Source organism: Stegodyphus dumicola, chromosome 5 (genome assembly GCF_044657685.1).
Source record: "Stegodyphus dumicola isolate Sdum_Otavi_A_Nest chromosome 5, ASM4465768v1".
NCBI classification, from domain to species: Eukaryota; Metazoa; Arthropoda; class Arachnida; order Araneae; family Eresidae; genus Stegodyphus; species Stegodyphus dumicola.
This window is the reverse complement of record NC_140772.1, coordinates 142,241,113-142,264,795: the sequence shown is the minus strand read 5'-3', so window position 1 is coordinate 142,264,795 and position 23,683 is coordinate 142,241,113. Positions and strand designations below refer to the sequence as shown.

Here is a 23,683-nt window from a genome sequence, read left to right as displayed (position 1 = left end):
TGTCAGCGAAATCAGAATTAAGCTTCCAACTCCCGCGTTAGGTGACATTACTTGGGGAGATTCGAAACTGCTATTATTTCTACTATCCAAATATTTCCATTTTTTTTTTTTTTTTTTATTGTTCCCACTATTAAAAATAAGCAGTAACTTTTGTTGTTGTTGTTGTTGTTGTTGTTGTTGCATTTCTTTTCGGATATTTATCACCTAAGAATTTTTTTGAAGGCTAAGAGTTTGGTCCCATCATTTGTATGAAATTTTTGAAGGCTAAGACTTTGCTCCCATCATTGTATGTTATTAATACCTAAGCACAACAGCAATCTAAGTTTACCGACATGGATATTTAAAATTTGAAATAAAATAATTTCAATAGTAATATTTGTGTTTGCAGTTCCAAAATTTGTAAAATTGGCTGTCGTTTATTTGGGGTGCCATTTGTCTATTGCTCAGTATGACATATTCAAAAACTGTTTTCAAACAGACTTTCCTTACACTTACGAGGGTGCAAAATTACTTTATAGTTAGATAATTAATTGTTAACTTTAATAATTAAATAAGTTTTAAAAATATCTAAAATCTTTTTAGCCACCAGAAGAGGTTCACCAATGGTCGTTTCGGGAGTAACTAAAGGAAGTGCTGCTCATCGATCAGGGGCTATCTTTCCTGGAGATGAAATTCTCTTTTTTGATTTCGTGAAGACGGAAAAATATGATCCCTGTACTTGCGATTATACGCGGAAAGATATGTTGCTCTTAACAGTTCACAGATCTCCTATAGGTAAGTAATCACGATTCGCATTATTTGTATCCATTTTAAATTGCACGAAATAAAATTACTTATACTGCACTTTAAGGATAACACTTATTTCTTTCCAGATACAATTACAGATATTCTGCAGAGTGAAAATAGAGCTGAAAGGAAATTCCATGATTCTGAAGAAGAATCTTTACTGATTACTGAAAATTCTTTCATTGTAAAAAAGTCTTCTACCCGCGCAACTGATCGAAATGGTACGGTTATTTTAGAAACTGAAGTCATCCTATTCAAAAATACAAAATGTGGAGGTTTCGGAATTCGAATTGGTCAGGATAAGAGGTCTGATAGAGTTTATGTGATGGATATCAGACACGACGGGCCTGCATATAGTTGTGGTGTCATACAAAAGTTCGACAGGATTGTAAAGGTGAGTACAATGATTTCCAAAAGTTTGTTTAAATTACAACAGAAAATTTTGTTTCAAGCAATGTCTTAATGAAATTTGTCGTTCTCTTTGAATATATGTATACGTTAATTTCCAAAACTAGTAACTTTCTTAATTTACCATTTTTACAAACTATGTTTTTTTTAAAGAGTTCTTGTAAACTGACTTTTATTCACTAGGTAAATTTAAATTCACAATAACTACAAAATTTTGCATTTTGAAGCATATTAAAGATGAAGTTCTCCAAAGTCGAGATTACCAAGGTTAAACTATTATATCGAGGAAGAGACTGCAAATATTTTTGAAATAAACATTTGGGTATTCTAGAGCTGTGGTAAATCAAAATAAAAACTTAAATATTACATCTTACTAAAAAAATGAAAACAGAAGTAGTAAAATTACCAAGTCTTCAAATCAAAACTTAAATATGGAGATATGTGAAAATCATTTCATTTTTGGAACCAGATCAAAATTGAATTCACAATAAGTGGCAAAATTTGAAAAATTTGCATGTTTAATATTTTGTTTATAGATAAAAACATTGCTAATGGAAAAGACCGAGGAGAAAAAAATGCAAAGTAAAATCATAGTACAAAAAACATCGTGGGAGAAAAGAAAGTAAAAACATCGTAGTTATTAGAAAAGTATCGCGGTACAAAATATCCTGATATAAAATAAAACAGTGAAAAATTTTGTTATTTTAAAACACCATCTGACAAAATATGGTTGGAAAAAAAGCGCCAGAAATCATCGCATGATGATAACTATGCACAAAAGCCTTTTTTGGTTGAAAAATTTGCGTAATGATTTGAAAACACTAAGAAAAAATGAGTAATATTTTTAGCTTTTTATTTCACATTTTTGTATTAGAATTGGTTACTAAGAAAGTAAAAAAAAAAAAATTAAGCATTCAGAATCTGTAAATTAGTAACAATTAATGCTAGAATTTTAAACTTGTGTACCTTTGTCATTTTAATCTTTTTTGTACTATGCCTATTTCTTGAAAATACGCCAATACGTTTTTATGTAAGCGGTTAATTTAATAAAGACTTTTAAAAATTAGCAACGTAAGTTTGAAATTCTGTTAATTGTCATACGTAGCTAATTTCTAGGTTTTGAATGCTGAAGTTTATTTTTTTTTATTGAGTAAATTTATATTAGTTAGTACAAAATTCTGAAATATAGACATAAAATATTACTTACTTATTGCGCTCACAAATCATTATGAGTAAATTAATTAATTTCTGGATTTACAGTCAGAAAACATGTGGCAGAGCCAGTTATGGATAACCATGAAGTAATAACACACTCATAACATCTACATTTTCATTGGATGTAACTCCGATTGATTCTTGATAAGCCACCTTTTGTTTTTGTGAAGAAGGATATAAATTAAGCGTCACTTCTGTAATTTGTTTCGTGCATTTTTCGAAAAAAAATTAAAATTTGGAACCTGCTGACTAAAGAAGAGAAAACAGTGGATTTATTTCAAAGTTGTGGGATTCCATAAAATATGTGCATTAATGGACACCATGACACTATTTGAAAACGAAAGAGCAATGCCGGTGCAACGTTCGTAACTACACTCCGATTCATTTACAGCTGGTCGAGAGAATTAACATTTGTTAAAATGGTGGAAAAGCAAAGCTGGATATGGGCGATGAAACTGTAATTGGGCACAATTACCTGAGTATTACGTGTGTACTCATAAGCCTTCTAAACAGGTCTTTCGGTAATATTGGACAGCCTAACAGAACAATAGAAATCGAAGAAAGTCTTTTTACGAAGCGGGTCAAACGCTGACGGTTTATTAAATACAGGGGCGTCACTTCCTTCGGAATGCCGCAGGAAAGATTGACGGGATTTCCGCCAATTTTCATGTTTCGATGGTAGCCAACTTTACGGTCTACAAGATAAAACGTAAGTACGCATTTCAGTTTTTATGAATTGGGGATGATTCAAGTGCAATAAATCCGAGAATTCAGATGTTTCGGATGTGGCATGTTATTTTGCCAGGTCGGTATGCTAACAGGTCGTGCTTTTCAGTTACATCACGAGGCACGCAGTAAGGAGGAAAAAAGTATTCTGCAAATTACTTGCCTGATACAGCTGATCGAAAGAAATTTCTTTTTTGATCAACTCATCTATGCATGATTTTCTTCTGTGCTGTACTGCCACATTAAGCTAAATTTGACTCCAGTTGGAACATTTCAACTCGGTGATTGCTCAAGGTATTGGAAGTCTGTATCAAAACATGAAAAAACGCCTCCTATCGCAGAAAATTTCAAGAATTTATAATTAAACTCAGGATTCGAAACTCTGATTATGAAATGTGTTGTTATTTTTCGTACATAATTCTTAAAAGAGCTCCAGATAAAATTGTATAAACTGTATTATGAACTTGTTTGTAAGAATATTAATTTTTACTGTACTATTCTAGGCTGATCATAAAGATTCTCAATAGGAAATCATTTTAAGACTATCAAAAATATAATTCTTTAAAGAGTATATAAGGTATTTCTCCCACTTCCCTAGCGTGCCTTCGTGGTGTAACGGTAGCACGCTGGGCCGGTATTCCAGAGGTCCGAGGTTCGATTCCCGGCGAAGGCGGTTGCATATTTTTCATCTTTCCTGCTTCCAATTAACCTAATGACTCTACAAGTGTGTCAAATCTGAAATAATTTTTTTTTAACGGAAAAATTTCTTCTATACGTAGTAAATTCTGTAACAATTTGCAAGTAATTAAAAATTTTAAAAATCTGCACATTAGAAAATTTGATATGCCCAGTAAATATGTTTTAAAGATATGTTTATTCATGTTTTTGTGCATGAACTTAAAACAGGTTTAGCAACGTATTGGACTATTAAAACGTACAGCAGATAATTTTTGCATTTTATTATGGCAGTTTTAGAAAAAAGGTGATTGAAGTGAGTATTGTACTTTATTTTTGTTTCTTATCAAAGAACGCAAAGAAAATAGTTTAGATTTTAAATTTGATAATAGATAGATTTTAAATGTTAACAGCTTAAAAAAAATTAGACTTAAATTTTTTAAAGGAAATTTTTCTTTACTTTTTAATAAACTGTTTCAGTTCTACGAACATAATGCTCCATTTTTCTTTTTCTTTTTATTATTTATTTCAATTAGAAATACTTTCGAGTAAACAGATCTATTTTATTAATTTTATGATACCGCTATAAAATCCTAGGAATCGTTGAATTTCTTGAAACATTTTGGAAAAATCCTGAAAAACCACTACTACCTGTCCATAACTTCCTTGGCGAGAGTACATAAATGCAACAAGAAATACAGTAGTTCTCAAAGATGTTAAGAAACTTTGGATTCTGTTATAAAAATGGACTACAAGAAATTAAATTTGAATATGTTTCGCTGCATTTATAAACATATCACTGTCTAAGTCTCTACAAAACAATGTGGAGCTTTCATCTGCTCTTTCAATCAGTTTGCTCTGAGTGAACTCAAGGTTCTTCAGTACTAACCATTTTCGTGGAGTGGTACTACCGTATGAGTGGTGTTGGTGTATTTAATTATGGCAAAGCACACTAGGGCCATCTGCCTAAGGGGAGGGAGGACTTTCTAAGGGAAACTGGCTCGTATACACGTTACACATGGGGAAAACCACGAAAAGGCCCATGCAGCCAGCCCGTTCACGGGATTTGAACCTCGGACCGAACTACCAGTGTTCAGCAATTTTACCGCTCGGCCGCTGGTGGGCCCTACCATATGAGTGAAATAATCATTTTTTACTTTCTGCATGAAAATTATTTCATTCTCTTCGCCACACTGTTTAACTTGGTTTGGTGTCATTTTAGTTGGTGGAAGATAATGCATATATTAAGACCATATGGTAGTATGTCTTAATATACGCACTATATATATTTAGTTGGTGGAAGATAGTACGTAACTTAAGTCCTCTTCCTTGAAATGTAGAAATCTTTCTCTGATATTATATAAAGCAATAATCCGTCCAGTCTTAATTTACGCCTCCCCCATATAAGGGCATGCTGCAAAAACAGATCTCTATAAACCTCAAATTCTGACAAATAAAGCCTTAGAAATAACCTTTGCTCCTTTTTTATAAGAAATAGCACATTATCTACCGACTTAAAAATCGTTTCGAAAATTGCATTTCCAAAACTGTTCATAATTTTTACTGTAATGTATCACCAAACACTACAATTTCAATTCAAAATCACGGACAATGATCCCAATAAAAACACGCTTTTTTAGCTAATAGTCTTCTTTTGTACAATTAACATCATCTTAAGGTGGTATTTTGGCATTTTGCCGTCTTTTACTCGAAGGAGAGTTAAAATGTTTTTAAAGAACTTCCTTTATACTTATTATTACACCTGACCCTCGCAACCTGCAACGGAGTATTAGAAGCGAGTAGTTCCCGGAAATTCAGAATACTATATGTTTTTATTTACAACTATATTTTCGTAAATGAAATTATTTTTCTGTTATAGTAGTCCTTCACATAATAATATTTCATTGTTTATCTTTTTTATTTTTCAGGTGAATGGTATACGGGTGGATAAAAATTCAGCTTTGAAGGTGTTCAAAGAAGCAGGTAATTCCGTACATCTTTCGCTGAGAAGAAGATTGTACTTCGCACCAAATGAATGATCTAATAAGATCTGATAAGTGTATATTTATATTACATTTTAAGTCTAATTAATAAAACGTGTTACCAGAATTAAATAGCTAAAATTATTTTTTCTGTTTGTGATTTTAAACAGTTTGTCTTTTTAAAACTCAAAGATACATGAAATTTATTCTTACAAACTTCCTTAAAGTTATTCTTTACCGACTCTGATACTTAAGTGCAGTCATTAAACGCATTGCATGAAGCAAATTTCTGCGATGATTCATCGTTGATCATTAATATTCGTCTTTGTTACTGCAGCAAATACAAATATGTTTTGAACTGGGTGATAATGCTCCATATTTCTTCCTTTAAGACTGTTAAGTCCTCCTTATATTTTTTTATCTAAAGGCTGCATTCTACGTCTTTTTCGCTATACAGTTTTATATCATATTCTTTCTTAATTAATACATTCGTTAAGATGGAGAGATGAGCTTTCAGAGATTCTCATATTTGACTGTGGAAATGAGATCGAACTAAAACGAGAAAACAATAGCTTTTATAAAATAAAATTTTATATGGTACATTACATAACTTTCTTTCAAATTTACTGCAGATAATTTCATTTATTCATTCCAATGTATATAAATGTTAAAATTCAAACATTTGTACTTAGCATAGTTAAATCGTATATGGCCTTTAAAACTTATCTTTTACTGCTAGCAAAATCAATTGAAATCAAAACTTTTTTATGACTGAGCTCACATAATATGAAGAGCATTTTCTTGTGAAACGTTTTTAACTGTGTAAGAAATAGCATACTAACTTAAATTTTTTACATGTAGAATGCGAATATCAATTGAAATTTCCTACATTTTTATTAAATACGTCACATGATCAAAATTGCCTTAATCTGAATGTCTTTTTTGCCCTTAAAATAAAACCGTGGTTCTAATTTTCTTGATTCAAGAAGTATTGGATAATGCAGATTTTTTACGAACTTGTACTTACATACTATGTTGGAAAATGAAAGCTGTTGAATGGTGAAGAAAAGCTGAGAAAGAAACCAAAAATGTTCTCGAATTTGTAAAATGGCTGCCTGCGTTTTCCTATTATATTTACATATTTTAGGCTAAATTTTTGAATGAACACACGTTCTTTTCCCCCTTCAATTAAAGTTATTTAATGTCTTATGCCATAGATTCTAAAAGATTTATGATAAAACATTCAGGCTTTTGTTAATTATTTTTCATGAAAAAATTCAATCTGATATTTAATTTCATTATGAAAAATAGAGTAAAAAAATTTTCAAATGTTTATAAAATAAGCTTTTATTTAAAACTCAAATAATTGATGAAATGAAAACAAAAATATGATTTATCATTTAGTGAGAGCAAGTGATTAAATTATTATCTTTCAAAATTCACTAACAATTTTTTATCACAAGATAATAAAAGCATAGGGCATCTTTGTTAAATGTATAAACTTAATGGTTTACACTTTTAGCAGTGCATTTCGATTGTAGGGTTTAATTATTTTGGTCCCCACGCTTTCAATATTCGTGACATAAAACTGTAAATGAATTATTTGAAATAAATTATTTAATCTCTTGCTTCTATTAAACTATATGATAAATTATTTTTCACATTTTATTTCATTAAGTTTTATGAGTTTTAAATGAAAGCTTATTCGATAATTCTTTTAAATTTTTTATTTTCATCTTCTTAGTCTAAATGACATGCTACAAATCAAATCATGAATTTCAAAAATCTTTTTTTTTTTTTCAACAATGAATAATTACTCTTTTACTTCCAAAAACTTTTTATAACTGACAGAAAACACCCAGTGATTCTGCGAAAAAAATCAGCAATTACATTAAAATCTCTTATAAGCTTCATTTAAAAGAATTTTTCAGCTCTATCCAATGGTGCAAACAGTAAAATTCTGAGATTTTTTAGTTTGTTCTTAAAGGAAGATATATAAGAAAAATCTTTTCAATATAACAAAATATAAATTTAAAAAAAAATCGGTTTGCCACATTATGTTGTCATCCATAAGCAGTTGTGTATACTATATTTTTCTCGAATTCAAGATCAGTTTTGAACAAATTATTATTGCCTTTCAGTTTCTTGAGATAAACAATTTTCCGCTCCTTATAGAAGCGTTTCTTTTAGAAACTGAAAATTTCAAATGAAATGGAAAAAATTGGAAATGACGAGGTAGATTATATTATGAGGCAATATCATAACCTTCTAACTAGGTTTTTCAGCAATGAAGAAGGAGCTATTCTGTGCCCATCGTAGAACATTTTAAAAATATATAGAAAATCGCCCAATTCATATTTTTCTTTATCATTCTTTTTCATTCAGAAGGCGAAGAATTTGTTTTATAATGTGTGAAAAGTCAAAAATATCTGATTAATGCATTTCTAGATGTATAAATTTTAAAATCATAAAACATGAAGTAGTTGAAAAATTGAGCAATTGTCGAAAATACACCAAAACTTCAGAAATGACGCTAAAAATATAATATAAATTACATTAAAAATATATTTCTGGCTCCATTTGATGCTGTAGACAATAATTTTTTTAAATCTTTACTTTGTTCGTTAAACGAAGATACAGGTGCGGCAGGGAAACTATCTTATTTTTAAAATGAATAACACAAATAGTATAAGCGATATCTGTTTAATTTTTTTCAAAGTTATAGACAGACACTTGAAGTTTTTTTTATTACGATTTAAAAATAATATCATTAAGGTGGCCTCCGTTCCGGTCAAAGCATTGAGATAGTCGAGTTTTGAAGTTTCTTTTCACTTTTACCAGCATATCAAAGGGTATGTTGTCGAAAGTAGCTTGAATATTGTTCTTCAGTTGAGCCAGGGTCTTTGGACGTTAGAGATTTCAGATAGCCCCACAAAAAGAAATGACACGGGGCTAAATCAGGCGAGCGCGCTAGCCACCGATGATCGCGCCGTAAGGAGATAAGGCGTCCAGAGAAATGTTTTTCAAAACACCATGGTCCAATGATGCCTTTCCTGAACAATGCACACCAAACAGTCACACGTTCTGTATGGAGGAGATGCTCATGAAATTCTCGGTTATTCGGGCCACTCCATTGTCGCATGTTTTGCTTAATGCATGATGCAAACGGAAAGATGAAAATGAGGCTCATCGCTAAAGAACACAAAGGCATCATGAAGCATATTGCCAAGAACGGCTTTGCATGCAGTGGTGTAGAAAGCATAATTGGCGTCCGGGGCAAAATACCTTTTTTCGCCCCGCCCCGAAAAAACACAGTGATATAATGAAAATCTTGTTTGGAGACCATTTGGCACCCCTCTGCGAGCGGCGTCCGGGGCATCATACACTCCCTTGCCTCCCCTCGCTACGCCACTGTTTGCATGTATTTTTTTTTTTTTTTTTTTTTTTTTTTTTGTGTGTGTGTGTGTGTGTGTGTGAAAGAAAATTGCGTGGATTCAGTTTTTGCACCACTACCAATTTATATGGATGATAATGCAGTACGTTGAAAAGTACGACACCACGGCGAACGCACGCTCCTCTCTCGTCCACTGCATGATCGGTACTAAAGCTACATGACATAAAACGTTAGATACCGCTCTTTTCAATGAGAGCCACCCCACCCTTCTCGGAATAAATGTCGCTAGAAGGCGCACGTTTCAAATTAGGAAGTTCCCCTGCAGCACCCTGTATAATGAAAAATCTTTTTTAAACATTAAACTTTAAAATATCTAACTTTGAAAGCATCGCTTCAGCCCATTCCATTGTCCACAAATAGAGTGTGCACAAAAAATTTTAACTCTATAGATGAACAGAAAATACGATTGAGAATCATTGACAAACTTCAGACCTTAGCGACAAACACCGTATTAAAATTTTATAAATACTATGCTATTAAGTGGTCAAATGTTCAGCAAAAGTGAGTCACATAAAAAGACCTCCTTAAACTCTCAAGAAACAATGCCCTTTGCTGTTACTTTCTTTCTTGCAATGATTAGATGCAGAAGTCATCGCATGATTTCTACATTACAGAAAAATATTCTATAGGTTTAATTTAGAAGACTTTTTTTAGAGGATAGGCTATTAAAATGGATATCAGCAGGCTTCTGTGTTCAGATTATGTAAATAAAAGGTCGGTCTAAAGAACAAACAAACAACAGAAGGACTGACGTGGTGGAAAAGCTACTGCATTAAGAAGCTCTGGCGGAAATAATTCCGAAAACAGGACCGTCTAGAAATGGATATCTCTTTTACCTTTTAGTGTAATCCATTTCTTCACAATAACTGCATGTTTTTAAGCTGATCATCCGTATAAAATTAAATACGCATTTACTTGCTTATTCCCTCTTTTCCTACTAATTTTGCTTCTTGAAAGTCTGGAGGGAAAGATATCGCAGTGATAACACTCTTTATGAATAGATCGCTTAAGTGATAAAAAGCACGCATAACAACACACTAATTATATATTTCAAATGGCTTATCACTTTCAATATATTATTTTTACTTGCAAAAATTACTTTCCTATTTGTGCATACATTTTACCATAAATCAGAATTTTCTAAATCGTGTACTGAAAAAACTAGGGGGCAAAATAGATGAGTAAATTTAATATTTTCTTTGAATTTCAGATCCAAGCACATAGCTTAAATTTCATATAATTTAAAAGCAGATATTGGTATTTTTAATTGTGCGCTGTAAAGAGTCCATCTGTCTTATTCACTCAGTCTTTGTTGCTCATTAATACATTTGAGAGGGAAAAAATATGTGCAGTTTAGGCAAACAGAAAATATGAGCAAAAATGTTTTAAAAATTTACGAAAAGTTTTTCAGATTTAATTTCAAAATATATATTTGCCGAAGACACCAGCATTCACTCAGAAACTCATGTTAGAAATACACAGCATTGGATTTAAGAAGTTGAATAGAGTTACAAAGATTAAAGGATGCAATGAACCACAATACGATATACTGAGCATTATAAATAAAGAATTTAAAGACATGTTATTAGTTACTTAGAGCCGACTATAATCCATTAATTAGCATTCCAGTAATCATGAAAATATTCTAGAGCTACTTGTTCTGTTTCCAGTGCTCTATTTAAAAGTCTAGAAAATTCTTCATCTTTTAAGAATATTGATAAAGTTCATTATTCAAAGAAAAGTGCATGAGAGTTTCTGTATAAGGATAGGGATATCTTGATGGATGACTGCCTAAACGAAAATGGCTCGTATTCATTTCATGTTTAACAGTGAGAAAACTTTCATACTGCCAACTTATTCGCTAAGATTTGAGCGAAAGTCAAAGTACCAGTATTAAGCGACCTTATCCACTCAGCCACCATTTGCTCCCTAAAAAAAACGAGATAGCGAAATGAATTCTAATAATTAATGAGCGACAAGAAGTCATAATAAAATTTAATGTTCTCTTAGTTGAAGATTTCTGAGTATTAAGTTGTATCATTAGAAAAGTTAATTGAGTTTTTTACTTAAGAAAAATGTGCTTGAACAATATACTATGATGTAAATAAACATGTGGAAGGCTATCACTGGAAGTTTAAATTTATCATACACCTTTTTTTTAAATTTGATATTCTTACAAAAATGTCTCGCATAGTTAGTTATACGCAGAAAAACGCAAGAATTCCATTCTATCAAATTTAATCGCATTTGAATGTTCAGTCAATCGGAATTAAAAATTATTTTAATAAGAAAATGAGCAGTGTCACGAGAGCTTCATCTCTGAGGTACATTAATGAAGGGTAGCATTCTTTTCATAAAGAAAATGAAATGTTAAATACGTTTTGTATTTCCCTTGGAGAAGTACTGAGTTCTGGCGTAGGTTTCGAATGATGGATACTCGTCCTTCATGCATTTGAACTCATACTTAAATATTTAAACAAGTAAAGAAAGAAGTTTATTCAGTTATTATTTGCTGTTCTCATATAAAGAAAGCATTTTTGATTAGCTCAAATCAATCATGTATTCGCATAAGTAAATTAGTATGAGAGCAGGTTCACGAACTGTATCGTAGGGAGGAACACAAGACTACATCTGCCTTTGGCATGGGCCTTGGATATGGGCCTTGGATACCTTTAGAGTGACAGTACGACTTTGCTCAGTTTCGTCCCAATCTTGAAGAAGAATCTCTGGGAATATGAGTCCAAGGGAATTTCACCTTCTTGTTCCACCGTCAAAACACTCCAGTGGATTTTCGGCTCGAAGTGTAGATTTGGTGCTCCCTCCACGGGTCCGAAAATAGATGTGAGTCACTGTATGTGATAGTCAGGTACTATGAACAGCTATTTAAAATTCTGTTTAATTTTACATTAAAAATAGGAAAGTGACTGTGAATTCAAATCTATCTATTTATATGAGATGTGTACATCCACATTTCTAACAGAAATTGGTGGGTCAATTATCAATTTAGAAGAATAACACAATGAAGAAAGTAACTTCATTCTTAAATTATCCAAAAGATATAAAGTTCAAGATACGATATGTGAGGGGTTATGTACTTTTATTTATAATTTTTACCCAAAGGCATACCCTTTCATGATTTTCTTTAAAACAAAGAAATGTCGATACCTTTAAATCATGACTAAATGAATAAGGAGATGATTTTCTGCACGACTACATCTGACTTTAGCGGCAATGAAAGTAGTTAGAAAATTCCCTTTTGCTCTTGAAAGAACATTTGACACGCAACGGCGGTGAAATTCCACGATTAGCATAAAAACGTTGTGTGTATTTAAGATGTCCTTCAGCATAATTTGTTAGTGCACTTGCAAAACACTTTTTATGCAGGAAAATAATGCTAAAATTTCTGAATTCGATTGTAAGGAAAATCTTTGGACACGATTTTGTCATGCAGGTCTTTCATTGCATTAAAAATAGTCTCTGCCATCTTCGGTGACTTTGACAGGAATAAAAAAGAAACTAGTTTTGCAGAAAGTTTTGGGTTGACCCACAAATTCAGAAAACGGAAGTTACTTTTTTTCCAGTTCAACGCTCGACCATATTAGTCGCACGATGGCGCTACGGTCGCTGCGAAAGAAAAGCAACGGGTATATGACGGTAGAGTGCAGTGTTTTTGCGACACAATCGCAATTTGTGAAGTAAATTGAGGCGAACTTGATAGCGTTGGATTAATACTTGCGGGAAACGTGGTTTTTGAATTTCGATTTGTAAGTTTTTATTTTTATCAGCTTGTGTTTTTTTTTTTTTTTTTTTTTTTATGAAGAGTCTGTTTTAATTGTTAATGAGTTTTTATCACTGGAACTTTCATTAGATTATAATTTTTATGTATCAGAAACTTAAAATTCTTCAAACGATATAGATTTAATTTGAGCAAATTATAAGAAAATTAATAAAAAATAAAGTTCATAATTTATAAATATATTTCATTAAAGGTAATTTTATGATGAGTAATTATTTAATACTTAGAAACTATTTAAAAATTTTTAAATTCAGAAATCACTATAATATAACTTTTTGAGACACTGAAACTATTCAAAATTTTTTTTCTGTTTTTTAAATTTTCATCTCTATAAATTTAACCACAGAATTTCGTCGAACTGTACAAATCTGCGCTAATTATATTAATTTTTAATCACTTCCATTTTCTATCAAGTCCTGCTTTATCCACTCCTGCTTTGTACTTTATTTCTGAAAAAGTGGGGATTTCATTTTAAAATATTTAATTAATTTCTGTTGCTTACTTTTCAATAGAAATTAATCTCTAAATGTTGCTACTCTATAGTGATCTCTTATGTATTAGAAAGATATGTTATACGTTAATATTACTAGTTTAGTTATTAACTGGTAGTTACTTTCTCTCAGTAAATGTTATGTGTTGTGCGATAATTAGAAGCATAATCCTGGCCAAGTAATTTGCCATGTTAAGTTAGTAGAGAGTTAAAATATATAGTTATGAAATTATAGGAAAGTTGGCATTAAGAAATTATTTGTCTTATTTATTTCAAGAAATATTTTTTTAATAAAGTAGTCGATAATATGGTTTTTATGTAATTTTTAATAAATATTCCAGTTTCTCCATTTTTATTTTTAGCTTCTTAATTATTTTGCTGTAGAATATGTAAGTTAGTATAACTTTTTAAAATTCATTATTCATATTTTGACGAACGGAGAAAAACCACGTAATGTAAATAAGCAAGAAATCACTCGCCGTCAAAGATATGTAAAATGATTTACATATCTTTAACGGCGAGTGATTTCTTGCTTAAGTTTGTGCTTTGATAGAATGAAATTTTTAAGTAATTATTTCTACATTATAACATTATAAAATGAAATATCAATCTTAGAGTCGCAACTTGTCTGGCAAAATATTTTTGAGGGAATATTTTAAGAAATTTCTCACTTAATTTTTTTTTTTTTTTTTTTTTTTTTTTTTTTAATGCTTGCTAACACTTTTCTTCAAATTATTATAAATAATGTGGAAAAGAATTAACGACTCCTACGTAATCTTCTACTACATTGTTGCAAATATAACACAATTTTCTACTTTTAAGAGTTGTTAGAATTTGATATAATTCATGCGCAGTGTAATTTTTCAACTCAGCCGCGTTTTTACAAAACTACAACGATAAATGTTTAAGTAAAACTTAAATCGGTTGTCATTAAAATATTCAAACATAAGCCTCCACCACTAGAATAATAAGAATTTTAGATTTCGAAATTCGAATTCAGTTCTTCAAATAAAACGCAGAAATATTAAGAATGATTATTTATAAATACAACAACAATGTCATTTTACAAAAGAATCACGAAAACGAAACGCTATCAAAAAAGGAATTTTGAAATGGTAACCTGAATCAACTTATAAGAAACCGAGTATAACTGAGTTCTCTCTTCGAAGTTTAAAAACTTAATAAACTATAATCACTTTTATTTTAAATTATTGAACCTAACATGTGAAAACATTATATTTAACATAATCTATTTATTAAATTATTAGATTCGCAAAACTTTTAATTAAATTAAAAAGCTTGAGTATATAACAACGCAAAATCCCTTTTGAAATTTTCAACAAAGCCCTTTAAAAATTGATCTTGGAAAACTAAATAAACATAAAATTCGTAACTTATAGAATACACAATACAATCCTTTGGATCATATAATTATGAAAACTAGAGAAAATGAGATTAATAAATTTATTTTATATGCAATTTTGGAATTTCAATTTATTTGAAAATTTTCAATGTGCTTTTTATCGAACGGCAAATCATGCTTAATAAATTCGTATTTATGACTAGTTGCTTATGTACTTGATTTCTTAAACTTGATTGAACGGGATGGCTGCATGGGCGTTTTCGTGGTTTTCCCCATGTGTAACGTGTATACGAGCTAGTTTCCCTTAAAAAGTCCTCCACGAAGGCATCCCTCCCCTCAGGCAGATAGCCCTCGTGTGCTTTGTCATAATTAAATACACCAACACCACACCGAAGGTGCAGGAAGAACAGGTCAGTTTTTTTTTTCTTACTCTTCTACCACGGGAGAGCAACTGTCATTGATACTTGACATACACTTTTCAACAGAGTTGTCCAGTAAAAAGTCTGCATTTGAGGAGATTAAAGAGTGCTCTTTGATTAGTTTATGTAGTGAGATTGTAATGCTTTATTATTTCCTAACTTTTAAACTTTTTTGCTCTTATTTCTTCCTTTATTCGCCGTCTCTTGAAACCCTGTGAAACAGAAGGACAAAAGAAAGACCTTTTGCTTCAAAAAAATATTTAAGGTATTAAACCATTTCTCCCACATGCTTTTGTGACAGAGTGGTCAGCATATCGGTTGTTCAAAAGAATCGCGTTCCACTCCCGCAACACACACACTAATGAATTTTCTTTAAGGTTCTTCTCTCTTATTGTCTCTCATTGTCTGCACATTTGGTATTCGAATTAAAATGGTGATCAATAATTAGTTACTAAATTTCTTTAAGTTGGGTTATTCGAATATGGCAAAGCACACGAAGGCAATCTGCTTAAGGTGAGAAATGCTTTCATGGAGGATTTGCTGAGAAAAACTGGCTTATATTCACGTCACTTATCGGAATTACAAAAACAAACGACGCAGCTAACCTATTCGCTTTTGTTAGATCGCAACTTAAACTACCAGTATTCAGATGTCTTATCCACTGACTGATGGGGCTATGAAATTTGGATTGGTCGACTAGCGATTTCCATTCCCCCCAATCTCATTAAGGTATGTGTGTTTGCTGCAGGAGGAATGTAAGAACTTAAGACATTATTTACCATATGGTCTGGTGCAATAGTCAGTGTTACTAACTTCTTATTATAAGGTCCACATTCGATTTTGCGGAGGACACACTAAATTTTTAAGGGAATAATTTAAGAAGAATTCCCCTGATTTTACCAATTATACCTAATTACCTGATTTAGAAAGTATGCTAAATAGCACTGAAGAGTGGAGAGAAAAATGCGCATGTGTTTTGCGCGTACGGTTTAAATTACCACGCAAAGATGCCAGTGTCTTATTCTATTACACTGTTAGAAGAAAAACAAACAAAGAAAAGGGAGAAAAAAATAAGTAAATGGGGAAAACTCTATTTTAACACATTAATTGTTTTTTATTCACCTGAAGGTAGAAGAATTAATGTTACGCTAACCATACATATTTTTTATATTACACCACTGACTTCAAATTGATTCTAGAATGACGCAGTTTTCAATTTAGCCAAAAGGCGTCCTATACTAAACAATAGCATTAGAGGTAGCTATTTATTATTCCTATTGATCTCAAATTGTAAGAGTTGTTAGATAATCCTAGTCATTATATTATTACTCATATTCTATCCAGTCATTAGCACAACGTAATTTAATCGTCCATCTACTATTAAGGCATCGTTGTTTTAATGATTCAGAAAAGTCTAATGTATCTGTTGTGAAGTAAGGATTAAATCTTAGCTGTATGGAAGGTGGTCAAATTCCTTAAACATACATTGCTGTTTTTGAATCTCTGAAAGGAGTCGAGTACTCATCTTACAGAGGCTTTGATTAAGTTAAGATGAGCATCTAAAATGCTAAAAATATTTACTTTAGACAGATCCATCTTGCTGCTCTTTTCTGGACTTTTAATTTACTGTCTCTCTATTTTTCTATGAACACGAGCAGAATTTTAACGCCCATATCTCAACCTTCACGAAAGTCATTTTCTATGTATTCTCGGCACATATGAAACTCATTCTTTCATAATAGAATGAGACTAATCAGCATACACATGATGCAAACTTTGTTTTATTTCTTTGGGAATAAGACCTTCTTTAAATTCCTCATAAAATTTAATCACCGAAAGATGCTCGATTTTAAACATTTCGGAACAATCTAGCGCAGGTTCTCAACTTTTGACTAACGCGTACCTTCTAAGTAAAAACTGAAAAACTTTAGTACCACCACTACATTTTACAGTTATTATTTCTTAATAGAAATATTACTATCGAAATATATATATATTTGCGATTTGCACAACCTATTAGCTATTAGTATAAAATATGCACACATAAAAATATTAGATTAAAAATTTGTTACCATTTTAATTATCAAAATTTAAGTTTACATTAATTATAAAATTGAGTGAGAAATTTAGGCTTATTTAAGAGAGATCAATTTCTTTGTGTCTAGTCTTATTTCACTTAGTTTTAACCGTAAATTAGAATCCATTTTTAATTTTGTTCTATATTTATTTCCTAATATAACATGGAAGAATATCCTTGTTCACACAAGCAGGTTATACAAAAAGGTAATACAAATTAAACAGCTTTATTTGAAATGCCTTTTAATTATTTTTTTTTTCGGTTCAGCCAAAAATTAATAAGTATGTTATTTTTGAAATCTTCAGTTAGAGTTTGATCACAGGAAATTTCTATAAATTGTTCTTTTTATTCACGAGATTTTTGAATTTAATAGTTAAAAATACTTTCTTTGCATACCACCTATTTTTCTTTAGCGTACCACCGGTTGAGAATCGCTGATCTAGCGCATTATTTCATTCAGTACATTCACTCAACAATCAAGCATGCAACTTAATTCAATAAAAAGAATGGTATGAGATTTCACTAACAAAACGTTTAAATTTATTCTTGTGGCATTGCCACTACATGGCTCTAAGAGAAATTTATTGCTGCGTAATTTCTTATATGTTAGGTCAAAACATTTTGGATCTACCTGCTTAAACGGTAAAAAATCTAGAATTGTATTTTATTGCGCCAGTGCTTCAAGAAGCAAAAAAAAGCGAAACATAAAAATGAAAAAATTTGGGCTTAGAATTAAGACAGTGATCTTTGTATAAAATGAGATCTCTTTGAAAGTAATTAAATTCATCTTTCCTTTCTTCTTATTCAGATGAATCGGAAATTTGTTTTTGTCTAGGGAGTGAAAAATGGCGATAAACATTCCGGGAACCAATAGACATCCATTTTCTATTCTCTGGAGGGGTGTGAAACTGAAAATCAGATTCCATTTCAGATTAATATTTTTACGAGAATTACATACTCACTTTATTCAAAACCCGAAACGGTAGATAAATATAATATGAATAAGGGAATCCGAAATCGAATTATTTCCGATGTTTTTAAATCATCTCTGTTTATTCTTTATAAGTAATTACACATTTTGAAACGAAAATATATGCCTCCAGTATGCTGTATGGAGAATGAGAACTATATATTTTCAAGAGATATTCATTGCTGATAACATATCCAAATAGCTATGATGCCCTACAAATTCTCTTATTTTCTGCTATTCAAAAATAGATACATTTGCGCACATAAAATTCTAATTTAAAAACTGATAAGCTTCCATTCTGCTAACTAAAAGAACTTCTTTATGATAATTAAAACTATAATGTTTACCTCAAACGGAGATTTAAAAAAAGGAGTTAGATTTGTAAATTATATTGAAATTGTAAGTAGTTTGTTTTTTCTCTGAGTCATTAGATCTTTCATTCAAGGTTCTATCATTTTCTCATCGGTAAATGCGAGGGTTTAACCTTACCTGGGACACATTTAACCTCTATTGGGAAAAATGAATTCTGTCATCCGTGGTATTTCACTATGAAAATCAGCTGTAAAGTTCCTTTAAAAAATATTTATAGTAACCGGAAAGAAATCACGAGAAAATTCTGTTAGTTTCTGTTCTTCGTAAAAGAAAATTTATCCGAAAAGAGTCAATATTATCTTTTGAGGTAAACGGGAAATTTCCATAAATTCTAAAATCGTAAGTGTAATTCCGTGATATCTAAACACTGTAAATAATTTTATTTCTTTAAAATTAATTTAGAGATTACATAAGCATCATATCTTATAATCCGGTAACTCTTAGTACACTTTAAAAAAGCTTATGTGTTAAAAGGACTTTCTAAGTAAAAATGTTCTTAACTTACTCTATACTTGAAGTACATGTAAACTTCATACAACTCGTCCATTCAACTGCAAAGAACAGAACCCTGAGTACCCTGACAGGAATCTGTAGGTTTAGCGCATGCTAATCACTGTTATTAGAAGATTTAGATATAGTGAAGTAGAATTAACTGTAAAAAGAGTAGACATTTATTAAAGAATGTCATAATAATGGCGGCTGAATTGCTATTCAGTTCTGTTCTTTATAGAAAATCATTATTTAAAATGCAAATGAAGTTATTGTTTATTGACGTATGCACCATTTGAAATATTTTCTTTTAAAGGAGCCTTAAAGGAAGTAATTACGTTATTTAAGTTAAAATAAAGTAAAACGAAAGATATTATAAAAATAAGAACACAAAAGAATAAAACATGAGAAATATTAAAAGAGAATAAATTAAAAACATGATTGGTATTCAAAGAAAGGGACATACAACCTTTAGCTTTCAAGTTCCCTAATTTTGATCTAATATAAAGTATCAGTTCTTAGATTGAGTATCCCAACATAGCAATAAATACCCAGAAGTCCTGATTATTTTATGTAATTATTATATTTGTTAACTGGTTTAGAAATGTTAATTGATTATTACTAATTATACATATCTATTTCTTATTCTTTCATTATTACAATATTTTTTTCTAGGTCTTGTCTCTCTTTTTTTATACTCAGATTAACTACATCCTTGTCGCAATGCTTGAAAGTTCAAGAACCAGTTATTAAACTATGATGATAAAACGTACGCAGCCGTAAATTATCAATTTATGGTTCTCACAGTTACAGTGGAAGTATTTTACATCTGTTAGCCATAAATGGCATTTTATATTGTAGTTTTTAACAGAACAACACGAATTCGTTTTACTGTAAGTTTCTAGCCTTTTTTTCTTTAGCTTACCCCTTAAGCTTTTACAGTTATAGCATACCTCTAACCTACCTCTCAAGGATCTCTGACTCCTCACAATTCTCCAGTATTCGTGCAGTATAACTTTATATTGCATCATTTAAATATCATAAAACTAATAACGGAAAAGATTTTAAAATGTAATTAAATAAAAAATACGCCGGTAAGGAGAAAAATACTCCTCCCCGTTAAACGGCGACTGGGGAGGCGGGACTCAATCGCCAGATCCTTTTGGTGATGAATTATCATCCACCATATTTCACTTCGAGAGAGAAAGTAGAGTCATTAGATTTGCTAAAGCAAGAAACATGAAAAATGTGCAATCCTTTCACTGAGTTTCGTGCTCTGGAACTTCTAGTTTCTAGTCGGACGTACTTCAGATCGTACCGCACGGGCACGCGAGAAGAAGGGTGAAAACACCGTACCAGCCAAAAGATAAATAAATACTTCGAATTTGCTTTCAGAGATCTTTGAATGGTTGATAAATTGTATTTTTTATTGCTGGCGAACACTGAACTGAAAATTTTCATTGGGATAAGCTTCTTTGAGTAGTGTTAATAATAATAATAATAATAATAATATCAAACTGTTTACAAAACTTTTCAAAATTCGATTTTTTTCATTATTTATTATAATTTCGGCTTAATCATAAGCTTTTTCATGGTGGGTGGCTTTTAATACGTTCAACAGAAACAGTTTGTACAAGAAAAATATATGCGAAGAGTCAACATCAGGTAGATTATGAAGTAGTTTCTCCAGTAACTTCTTGCATAATTGAGACCAGGACGTTTTATTAGGCATAGTTAAATGTACAATCAAGGTCAAAGTATGTATTTGAACGGAGTTGTGTTTACTCACCAGTTTTCACGCTAGTGAATTGTGTCTACCTGAATTTGCAAGTGCTTTCTTTGCTTGTTTGTGGTTGCAAAAGTATTTGATCAATCAGGCAGTATAATCTATTCTTGCTAGTACTAAACCAAAAGGTAAGTAGAGGGAAACATTTTGTAAAAGGTTAGCATTAAATTATTGATGCGCGTCTTCTAAGAAAACAAGTGTGAATTTATTATTCTTGTTGTTCATCCTAGTAATTTTCACAGTAATGTTTTGTAAAAAGTTAGGCTTATCGAATTGGGCTTAGGGGGGAAAATTATAAAAGTTAGAAACATTGCAGGTATATGTAGGGGAGAAAGTTATTTGAATCAGGTCACATTTACTGCAAAGACTGTGTCCTCAAAGGCCTTTGTTATTGCAATGGAGAATCTGTACATTTATACAATGCAACTTCATACTACTGCTTCATACTACTGCAACTTCATACTACAACTAATACATAATACATGCAACTTCATACTACTGCTTCAGTCTATCTAATTATCAGAAAAGGAGTCGTGGTTGTAGATTGTTAGGATCTTGTCAAAATTAATAGCATTTCATGGAACGTCGCAAGATTGTAAAGAAATGCTTATTCTGTTCCACGTTAAGAAATCAGTCTTAGGCATTTTAAAAAGAAAGGAGATTAAGGAAATTCGTATACAAAAAATAAAGGATTATGTTTGACATCCTAGTCATCCCACCGTTCGAAGACAGCAATCTACACTGGAGAAAAAAATTAAAGGAGAGCTATGAGTTTTACTTAATTAAAAGTATAGTGAAAGGTAGTTGGGTGATAGCCCTAGGTCAACGTTATCGCATAAGCAATGGGTATTTTCGCTATGCAGAAATACGCAAATTTTGAACTCATCTTTTCGACGCGTGTGGAATGGAATTAGAGGGAGTCCTTCTAATTCTAAAATCAAGGATTGCTCGAGCAGTCAAATAAAATTTCCGCGTATGAAGCGAGCGAAAAATTCAGAAGGCATTTGATGGAGAATGCCCAATAGCGTGTGATTTAGAGAATGGAAACAGAATATTCACTGACACATGCATTTGAAAACTTAAAACCTTTAAAAGTATCCAAAGCCGTCATATTAAGAATCTGGAAACAGTTTAAAGATACTGCTGAGGGATGCAGACAACCAGGATAAGGTCAAATATGTGCGCAACAGTTTCTTAAGACCGTTATTTGTCAACGCTTGCCGAATGAAATAGGAAATTGACGTCATCCGACATTGCAAGTTAACTAACTACAGCTACAGGAACGCGAATGACATACCTGAGTGATAATCTACATAAAAGAGATCAGTATACAAGGGAATGTATGTTTTTTGTACCACCAACTCGATATTCGATTTATAGCGGCACGTAAATCATTGCGATTGGAATATCATGAACTGGAACCGAGTTCTCTTTGCTCATCAGTCTCGTTTATGTTTGGAGAATAATTCCAAACGTGTCACAATCTGAAAGGAGCAAAGCAAACGCAATAACCTTCTGTGAAATACCTTTGAAAGACATAGCTAGACAAGTAGAGATAGAAGTGGAAGAGGCAACATGTGTCTCCAATTAGGTATCAGGTAGCGACTCTACCCGCTAACTATCTTGAACACAGCACAACGGTTGTCATTAGCATTTGCAATAGACTCTCAACCGCGAGCATTGGTACGCTATTACTTGGTACACTGATCAAGTTAATTCATTCTTACTTGTACACTAATACATAAAATTATTACTTGGTACACTGCTCAAGTTAATTCATTCTTACATGTACACTAATACGTAAAATTCAGTTCGTCCTAAATCAATATAGTCTTAAATACAGTCTTATGTATAGACGTAAATACTATATTTTTGAATAAATAAAACGATCTTAATGCAATTAATAATAAATAACATAAAATACAATAATAAATACAGTCATAAAACCATATTTCATTTAAGAATTATTGTAGAAGTTCAACGATGCTATTTTTAAAAGCAGTTTAATTTTCTTCATGCTTGATATTTTCACCAGTTAGTACATTTCAGTCATTCCATCCGTTTCTTTAAAAAATAAATTTTAAACACTTAAATACCATTTTATATACTTAAATACACACTGTTTCAAAAGATACGATATATAATTATCATTTTTATTAAGAGTAAAATGTGTTCAGTATCGCCTCACTATCATATTACTCAGGTGGTTTTACTGATAGGATACTGAAAGAGATTTATTTTCTTGTTTAGTTATTAGATCATGATAAAGCAAACTAAAATTAACTGCCTACAGACAAGACTGTCTTTGGAGAATTTTTCTAAAGCAAAATAGTTCCAATTCATGTTCTAGATGAAGAAAAAAACGAACTATCCGTTCGCGGCGATATGAACTCGAGTCGAACTACTAATGTTCAGAGAGTCGTATCTCAGCTACTAGTTGACCAACACTGAAAAAATGGCAAAAGTTGCTTCCCATAATTTTCAAATTAAAGCCATTTGACCTGTAACTGACAGATATTTTGTCTGTAGGTTGCACTAATAATTTTAAGGTGGTTCTATCAGGATGCGTAAATTATGAAGAAATCTTGTGATAAAACTTCAGTAGAAAATTCTTATTTAGGCCCACGATGAAGGTTCAGTTGCGAAATAAGTAAAATTGCCCTTTTCTCTTCCGA

The 23,683-nt window shown here is 31.4% G+C and overlaps 2 protein-coding genes across 3 annotated transcripts in view; both read left to right on the top strand.

Annotated features, from left to right (window-relative positions):
• The window catches only part of LOC118181302 (uncharacterized), a 115,092-nt gene extending 109,177 nt beyond the window's left edge, over positions 1–5,915 (top strand). For both annotated transcript variants that reach the window (XM_085817137.1, XM_085817138.1), the window contains 3 exons: positions 583–774; positions 873–1,180; positions 5,739–5,915. In XM_085817137.1, coding sequence (XP_085673263.1) covers positions 583–774; positions 873–1,180; positions 5,739–5,849 — 611 coding nt within the window. In that variant the 3' untranslated portion in view covers positions 5,850–5,915. The remainder of the gene's footprint in view (positions 1–582; positions 775–872; positions 1,181–5,738) is intronic.
• Positions 5,916–12,885: 6,970 nt separating this feature from the next.
• The window catches only part of LOC118181301 (uncharacterized), a 296,292-nt gene continuing 285,494 nt past the window's right edge, over positions 12,886–23,683 (top strand). The window contains exon 1 of the mRNA XM_035350410.2: positions 12,886–13,010. The gene's annotated coding sequence lies outside the window, so the exon portion shown is untranslated. The remainder of the gene's footprint in view (positions 13,011–23,683) is intronic.